The sequence below is a fragment of the Cyprinodon variegatus genome, unplaced genomic scaffold, assembly GCF_000732505.1.
Source record: "Cyprinodon variegatus isolate N-32 unplaced genomic scaffold, C_variegatus-1.0 Scaffold256, whole genome shotgun sequence".
Taxonomy (NCBI): Eukaryota; Metazoa; Chordata; class Actinopteri; order Cyprinodontiformes; family Cyprinodontidae; genus Cyprinodon; species Cyprinodon variegatus.
The window spans coordinates 414,775-423,490 of NW_015150709.1; the positions used below are offsets into that span (position 1 = coordinate 414,775).

General features: G+C 39.3%; 1 protein-coding gene across 2 annotated transcripts in view; it reads left to right on the forward strand.

The window, feature by feature from the left end:
• LOC107089545 (probable endonuclease 4) overlaps positions 1–2,641 on the forward strand; it is a 5,566-nt gene extending 2,925 nt beyond the window's left edge. Inside the window, exons 4-8 of one of the 2 annotated variants that reach the window (XM_015382404.1) lie at positions 245–427; positions 1,770–1,901; positions 2,030–2,134; positions 2,220–2,349; positions 2,474–2,641. In XM_015382404.1, the coding sequence (XP_015237890.1) occupies positions 245–427; positions 1,770–1,901; positions 2,030–2,134; positions 2,220–2,349; positions 2,474–2,552 (629 nt within the window). In that variant the 3' untranslated portion in view covers positions 2,553–2,641. The remainder of the gene's footprint in view (positions 1–244; positions 428–1,769; positions 1,902–2,029; positions 2,135–2,219; positions 2,350–2,473) is intronic. The other variant, XM_015382405.1, reaches the window with a different exon arrangement.
• The last annotated feature ends 6,075 nt before the right edge of the window (positions 2,642–8,716 follow it).

Sequence of the window (8,716 nt, forward strand, 5' to 3'; positions counted from 1 at the left end):
GCACTGAGAAATTCTCTTGTCTCAGAAGATGCGACTTGGCGAAGCAACCTGTTAAAATGGCACAGTTACCTCCCTTCCCCTTTTCTCAAAGTTTATCTTGTTAATTCAGAAAAACAGACCAGTTTCTTTTTTTTTTAAAGATGAATTCAATATGTACCCCTCCTTTAGTTATCAAATTGATTTCTCTTCAAGTTTTCTATCTGTTAGATCATGCTTTTTTTTTGGTTGAACCAATCTGTTAAAGATGTGTTTGAAAAGAGCCAGGCGCTGCTGGTGGATGAGCTCAGCCGATGCAGCCTCCTGGGCCTCAGCCTCTATAACTTCCACCCCGGCTCCTCTCTTGGCACCATCACTACTGAGCAATGTGTGAACAAGATAGCAGGAGCTATTAATCATGCTCACCAGCAGACGCCTGCTGTGGTCACAGGTACAGAACAAGACAACAAACCCGAACACGCAGGTTGTTCTAAAAGAGACCGTTTGTGTGAATTTGCATCTGTCTGGAAACCTCCAGATTTTTTTAATGTTTTAGTTTGTGTTATTAATTCTAATATTGGTAACAAATTGTGCTAAAGGCATTAAAATGCCAAATCTGTAAGCACTATGTTGATTAATTCTGTAAACCCACCTTTAGAATTAAAACACTGCTCTGGTTCTTTATGTAAGTGATTGATGAAAATGACAGCTTCATTATGGCTTCTTTAAATGGGAAAGAAAATATGCCATAATCTAAAATATAGCAGTTTTGCTTTTAAATATTGAGTCAAACACAACAGTTTTTTCATTTTGAAATCCTCTTAAAGAAAACCTTGTATGCTTTTATTTTTTCAGGTGTACAAAATAACTCAAGTCTGTCTTATAAAGAAAGTGGGTCTGTTTTAGTCAAGTTGTTGATGAATAGATTAACTTTTGTTTAATTTTTTTTTCCAAAATCAGTTTTCACTTTTAAATAATATCTGGATAAGATAACTGATATAAAAAAGTTAAATGAAATAGAACATTTTATCATAAGGGCGGATTCCATCAGGTGTTCAGAGCTTCATCTGCTCTTTTAACTAAATACATTTTATTGTTTAGCCAGGCATCCCCAAAGTTGGTCCTCGAGGGCTGCTGTCCTGCAGGTTTTAGAGGTTTCTCTGCTTTAGTACAGCTGACTCTGATGATTCAGTTCAGCAAAAGTCTGTTTATCAACTATCGATGTAAATCAGCTGCGCTGGAGCAGGAAAACCTCTAAAACCTGCAGGACAGCTGCCCTCGAGGACCGACTTTGTGGATGCCTGGTTTAGACCTTTTACAGTTTAAAAATAAATAAAAAGCTGGTAGTTACAGGTCAGGAGGAGAAATTGAATTGGTTCATTTCTGCCAAAGCTTCATAATATCTCTTAATCAATGCAGGTTTTATTCACCGTCTTTTTTTTTTCCAAACCTACATTATGGCTGGAAATCGCCTCCAGTTTATGGATGTTTTGGGTTTTTCTTTATGGGATTTCAAAGTCCTATTGGGCTTTGAAAGGCAAAATGATAACAAAAAGTGCTTTGTTGTTATTTTTTTGTTTTCCTATATGAGACCAATAAGCCCCTTATGTCAGTGGATGTGCAGCTGTTACCTGTAGATGACACTGCCAGTACTTCATTTTTATGTAGACTTCTTAAAAAGTTACTTATAGATTTTACCTCTTTAAGTAAGTTTTGCAGATTTGAGACAAATTCATAATTTGGTTATCTTCAAAACAATTTTTTTTATATATATATATTTTTTATGGGGTCAGTTTTGGAGAACATGAGCGGCCAAGGCAGCACCGTTGGCGGGAAGTTCTCAGAGCTTAAGAGCATCATAGACAAGGTGAGAGACCAGACGAGGGTGGGAGTGTGTCTGGATACCTGTCACGCCTTCGCAGCAGGTAAAAGTCACCTCAACCTTTTTTTTTTTTTTTTTTTTTTTTTAAACTGAGTTAAGTTGAGTTGTGTACATTTAATTTGATATTGTGTGAGTTTCTGCTTGTTTATCTGCTCTTTCTTTCTTTGGGAGGTTATGACCTTGCTGCAGAGGGAGGAGTAACCGCCATGCTTGATCAGTTTGATCAGGAAGTCGGTCTTAACTTTCTGAAGGCTGTTCATCTTAACGACTCTAAAGGTGCAGGCAGGACCTGCTAGATATTCTGTCTAGAAATGTTGGTGTTTTGCCATTCTTTACGCTCCTTTCTTGTTTATAATCACAGGTAAGCTCGGCTGTAACCTGGATCGACATGAAGATATCGGCAAAGGCAACATCGGACTCTCTGCGTTCAGGGACATCGTCAATGAACCGAGACTGGACAATATTCCACTGATACTGGAGACGCCCGGACGGTGGGATTTTTTTAAGGAAACAATTTAGAAAATCTCAAAAAAATGTTAGGGTGTTTGATAACATTTTAGGGATACAACCACATGTGAACAGCTAATTCAGTTTTTATGTCTTGTTTCGCTGCAGGCCTGGATTCGAATATGCTGAGCAAATCAAGCTACTCTATTCCTTGTGTGAGGACAAAAGCAAGCATGGCCAAAACTAAAGCTTTCACTGAATGTTACGCACAAAGATTATTACCACACTGTTTTAAAGAGTTTATTTTTTATGTTTTTCAATAAAATGAATAAATGTGGCACTTGGAGAATTTGTTTTACTTTCTCAATGACCACAAGGGGGCAGCAGACTCAAGCCTGTTCAGGTTTTCCTACCAGTCAGAAAAAAAATAAGATAAACATGAAATAAACAGTCATGTTTTTTTATGGTGTTTTTAAGGCATAATGTAGTCAAAAGTTCATGTTAGAAGCATCTTTAGTTTATCCTTAATGTAAATAAAATTCTGTTATTTCATTTTAATTGGAAAGAATGCTTTAAAAGACATGCTATTCAGTAAGGGAATCTTTTATTAGTTGGGTCCATGATGCTGGATGTGATGCTGTTCCATCTGCCCTGTTGTTAACAACATGTTTGGTCTAAATTAACCTCATATTTGAGATGAACTAAAAGTGAACTCTCATTCTGTGCACAGTGGGAATACCCTGGATCATAAATACAAATTTCCCGTGTAACATGTTGGTACAGCTGAAGGAACTGATTCTTTTCCATTCCTTTTAACACACTGACGTTCATGAAAATTGGCTGAACACTTACCCAAGGAGGTGTGGAAATATTTGCCTAATTGTTGCTTTACAAACGAGCTACGGTGTGTTCTGGGATAAATGGATAAACAAGAGTTGCACATAATTGTTGGGTGGAGAAGAATGATTCACATTTTGTAACAAAAGGCAGATTTCTAAATCTTATTGCTGCAGCTGCTGAGGAAGAGCCTCCCCACAGCATGATGCATCCACCACCGTGAGGATGCTATATTAAGGTTTTGTTCAGGGTGAGTTGCATCAAGCATAGCCTTTTTATTGGGTATTTACGTCAGAGAATTGAATCTATGGTTTGCACAATGGTTTCGTTCTCTCATTCACTGACACCAGTGCTGCAACTTTTTTTCGTTACCTGATCTAACCACCTTGTGTTAATCCACTACTGCACCCAACACAAGCTGGGACAGATGGAGCCCTTTTCCATGCTCCGGTCCAGACGCTGTCTTTCAAAGACAGGAAGCTGAGGTGCCTGGCTAAAAGAATGTCTCCGTCTCAGGTCCCACCCACAGGAAATGCCTGTCCAGCCTGTGTGAGTCTATAGCTATGAAAATACATGTTTCTGTTGGTGGAGTGCTGCCTTTAGCAGAGGAAGAACTGGAGGGAGTATGCATGCGTTTTGGGTCAGATAAGAGATGCCTGATGGGTTTTAGGAGTTGTGGGGTTACAACCAGGTGAAGTCGGAGACTAAATAGTGAACACATGATCGTAAAACCCAGGGAAACCTGGATGGAACCATAAAATGTCTTTCCATTATCTAATCGTCTTGAGATGTGTTTTATTACAAGATTCTACTGTATTGTTTGCACTGGTTTCATGACTCACTGCTTTGTGCTTCAAATATTTTCCACTGTGGCCTTAAACCACCGGTCTAATTATAAAACTTTTAAAGACTGGCAGATAATGTAGTCTCTCTCTCTCTCTTCCTTTGTTTCTCTCCAAAGTTTGTACTGTAGAGAGAAACAAACTCTTGAGCTCTTTGTGTCTGAACCAAGTTTCCATCGGGCCGATGGCTGCAGGGGAATCTGTCAACAAGCTGCCGTACAGTGAAGATGGAAAACCATTTCAGGAACATGAAGAGTTTGCATCCTGACCTTTGTGATACAAAGAGAAAACCTCAGCAGGGTGCAGACACCACAATGTTCTTAGCTGCCTTTGACCATGTCGCTCTGCAGAGCACTACTACATAAATCAGCAAGTATCTCTTTTGCTTTAATCAGTTTTCTTACATATTTGAATTTATATAATATGTTTATCATTACAAGCCGTGAAAAACAATCCTTTGATCTAAATCTAAAGCTTTTGGCTAGAGTGGAGGACAATCTGGCCTTTAAGATTTTAATTTCCCACTTGAACTTTAAACCTGCTGAGACAGAAAATATCCAGTGATAGTTTATTATTGTGTAGAAATGATTCTTAGCATGTTTAGCTCCATGTCAGGCCCTTGAGCAAAGTAACCTGGGCCTTTGGAGGAGAAACAGGCCCACAGCATCACAGATCCTCCACCGCACTTCACAGTTTGGACGAGATGCTCGCCTAAGAAAATAGTGGTTGCTTAGTTACCAATACATCCAGGGTGTTTGCTGGTAAAAAAAAAAAAAAAATCCCATTAAAGCCCACAGTTCTAATTATTTACATTTTCGTTTTTTGATTGTGATGTTAGGGAAGATAAGGGCTTTTTCTCTGCCCTTAAAGAACTTGGGGTATGTAGATAGCACCTAATGTTTGTTATGCTCATTTAATGTGACTATATACTGTGATCTGGTCTTTTCCACTCTTAATAACTGAAACCATCAATTCACTGATGAAAAAGACATGAATCCATCCATGATTTCACCTGGAGAAAAAAAACCCCTTAAAAACAAAAGTAGACTTCTGTGAAGTCAATTGCAGAAAGAGTAGAAAGAAGAGAGATGGGGTTGTATTCAAGCCTTAAAAATCAAACTGAACCAAACCACCTCACAGTCTGAATGAACCATCTGCCAGCACACCCCAACATGACCAGGCACAAAATCCTCAGACTGCCTGTACGCTCTTGCTCATATAAGCCTTAGAAATCTCCAACAAACACGAGTCGTCTTGTTCAGTAGATATAGGAGCTTCAGGGCAGGGTGGAGACCTCTCTGCTTTTTCAGCCAGTCCTTCATTTCTGCATCTTAGCAGCAGCAAATACATCAACAGCACACTTTACTGTCTGGCATTCCTGTTACCTGTGAGAAAGCCAGGCAGTGAGGACGTTCAGGAATAGTTTATTATAGCTCTGCGTGAAGCCATAACGTGTGGACAGCTGTTTTAGAGCCAGTAGATGAGACAAGAAACAGAAGAGGTGGAAAAAAGGGAAGGTCACAGACAAACCTGTGCTCTAAAAATCATTAACCGACCTGCTTCATACAGGATGTATTCTGGTTGTTCTTTTCATTCCTTCTTTTGGACCCATTCCAATCCCCCTTGAGGTCCTTTGCTTCCTGCTGGCCCAGGAAGAGGAAAGCTACCCAGCGGTGGCTACACAGGAGAGATGCATAAATAAGAACCACAATGCTCCAAAATGTACAGGAGGAAAACTGGTGGGATTAACAGAGAAACATGAAGAGTATTCGTAAAGCAGAATGTTTAGTTAGATCTGGATCCCCACTTTGACTTCTTTGTCATGAATTTAATGATCCACATCTGCTGTCAACTCTGCCTCCTTTTAATTCGTCCCTTCCTCTAACAGACCCAAGAGGATACGATTCTTATTTGCTGCTCTGAGAAGTTGAAACAAAAACTTAACTAAAACATACACGTTTTATGGAATATTTATCAATTTTCAGTTAGTTTCTTTTGATTGGAAACCTGATTTCAATGTTTCTTTTTATAAAACATGGACTCTTGGAGACGCCTGCTCCTCCACACAGAGAGGAACCAGCACTGAAGGATCATGATCCCTTATCTGTCCCAGCAGGATAGATGTGATGGACTTGGACCAAAAACAGACCTCAAAAAGCCTCGCTCTCCTTCTGCATTAAAAGAGCACCAAACATAGTTTTCTTCATGTCTTTATACACTGTATTGCAAAAAAATATTCACTTACTGACACAAATCCACGGATCCAGGTCCTGCAGTCGCTTCCATACCTACATATGGGTCAGATCAAGCACTTAGTCTTGCAAACTGCTCCTACAAACAAGGATTCTACCTGTGCAACAAATCCAGCTGTGATTCTGAACACTAAATATTCGGCAGTGAAAGTGAGCAGGAAAAATAAAAAGCCAGCCGATGTGATGTATTTTAGAGAATAAGTGTTTGTTTTCCTTTTTCTTCTTCATGTAAAACAAGGGTGCGGTAAATGGATGCAGTAGGAAGGTTTCAGGAACATCAATATCTGATGAAACTGGAGCATAGATGATAATGTATAAATAAGGTTGAGCTAAAGTAAAGGACTGTTCTAGAAAAGCACCTTGTTCAAACATGTAAAGCGTCTTCAGCACATGAGAGGGAAGTCTGTGCATACAAAGGGGGTCTTCCAGGTCAATCATCCACATGGAGAGACAGGGGGTCAGACATAGATGATTGTCACTGCTCGGAGACGCTCATCTACTCACATTTGTTTTCTTCTGACCTTTCTTTGAGCGCAGCCTTGGAGCTCAGCAGCCAGTGGAATTAGTTAAGTAAACAAACAGTACAGTACATATGAGTCTTTGTCATCACACCTTCAGATGGATGAGCCTGAAAGAAAGAGGTTTTACTCAGATGCCACATACCATCAGAAATGTAAATAAGCCATTTTCCTATGGAATTTTCCTTCCTTTGCTCAGTTGGACTGCTTCTGTGGACTCATACATCATCCAGCCTTACTGTTTGGCTTTGTTGGATATCCTGCAAATGGCAATGATCCTGAAATCAGAGACTTAGGGTTGCACTCCCACTCTGCCTGAATAAAACTGCTTGAAAAGACCAGCAGACTATAGTCTTACTGAAGCTTCTTCCCCTAGTTTTAAAAGGTTACAGTGGGCATCTGTTCATCAAAGAACAATCTGTTCAGTTTCATACTAAAGAGTATATATTTCTCCGCCTGAAAATAACAAAATAAACTTTAATTAAGCTCCCCACAGCATCTCCTCCTGCTCTATAGCTGGTTGTATGTTAGAGTGGCTTTTAAAGGCTGGATTAAACAGGCTTGATGCAGAGATAAGGGAGACCATGCATGTCCAGAGTCAGTCTTCGAGGTCTGCAGTCCTGCAGATTTTAGATGTTTCCCTGCTTTAGCACAGCTGATTTCCATTGATTACTGATTAACAGGCTGTTGTTGAACTGAGTTCATCAGAATAAGCTGAGCTGAATTTGTAGGACAGCGACCCTCGCGGACCGACTTTGGACATGCATGGTGCACACCAACCAGGCAAATTTACCAGCACCGAACAGGTACACAAACTGGTAGAATCTCCCAGTTCAGCAGCTCACACTGATCTCAACAGGCAGCTTTTTTATTACCTACCACACCCTCAAATTAACACACCTACCTAGGAACTCAAACAAATAACCCAGACGACTAAAATAGATTAAAAACTGCCTCAATATTATGTTGAATATAACAAACCTTTAGAAATATTTAATGTGAACTATTACATTTAGATTTACAGCATCCCTCGTTTATAATATCTAACTTTGAGTGAAGAGAAAAACCTTTAATGTAGCTGCATAGAGTGAATAAGGCAAACATACAGTAATAACTAAAAGGGAGCGACTTAATAATTACACCATAAAGCACTTTCAATTAGTTAGATATTTCATTGAAAAAGTTTTCAACTGTTCTTAATGTAGTGTCACAATTGAGGTTAAAGGCCTTTTTATGATATAACGCCTTGTGAGCATCTCTGTAGTTTCTTCCTCATTTCACTGCCAGTCTTCACTCTTTTATGTTATTTAACTCAGACCCACTTCTCAGACGTACAGGCAGACGTACATTCAGAAACATTTCTACCCGGTGAAACCAACAAAACCCACAAAAAACACCAAAATCTGCAGCCTAAAGGAATATGTGACCCAAGGATTAGATCAAGAAGGTAACAGGTCCAGGAGGGAGATCCAGGCGTCCCTCTCCTTTCTGATGCAGCTCATTCTGTGGGATAGCAAGGTGTTAACAGGCCTGATTGGACAAAAGGTCCCTCAGGAAGTTCTGGGTCGGCCTCAGGGTCTCCTCCAATTGATAAACATCTAGAACGAGGAGTTCTGAAAGAGTACTAAAAAATTGTAATTGAGTAAAAGTATCTTTGCTTTGCCTAAATTCTACTCAGAGTAAAAGTAAATTACCCATCTCAAAATTTACTCAAGTAAAAGTACAAAATTGCTTCATTTAAATGTAATTTGAGTAAAAGTTACTTAGTTACTTAGAGTTATTTAATGCAAAAAAGGATGAGTCATAAATCGAATTGAGCACAAGGTGTTTTAATCAATTTCAAGGTATATTTCAGTGGACATCCACACTTACAAAAGATCAGCTGGGCTAAAGAACATACTTCCTCATAGCACATGGACGGTCAGAACCTGTACCATAAAGTGCAAACAATTTTCAATCTTA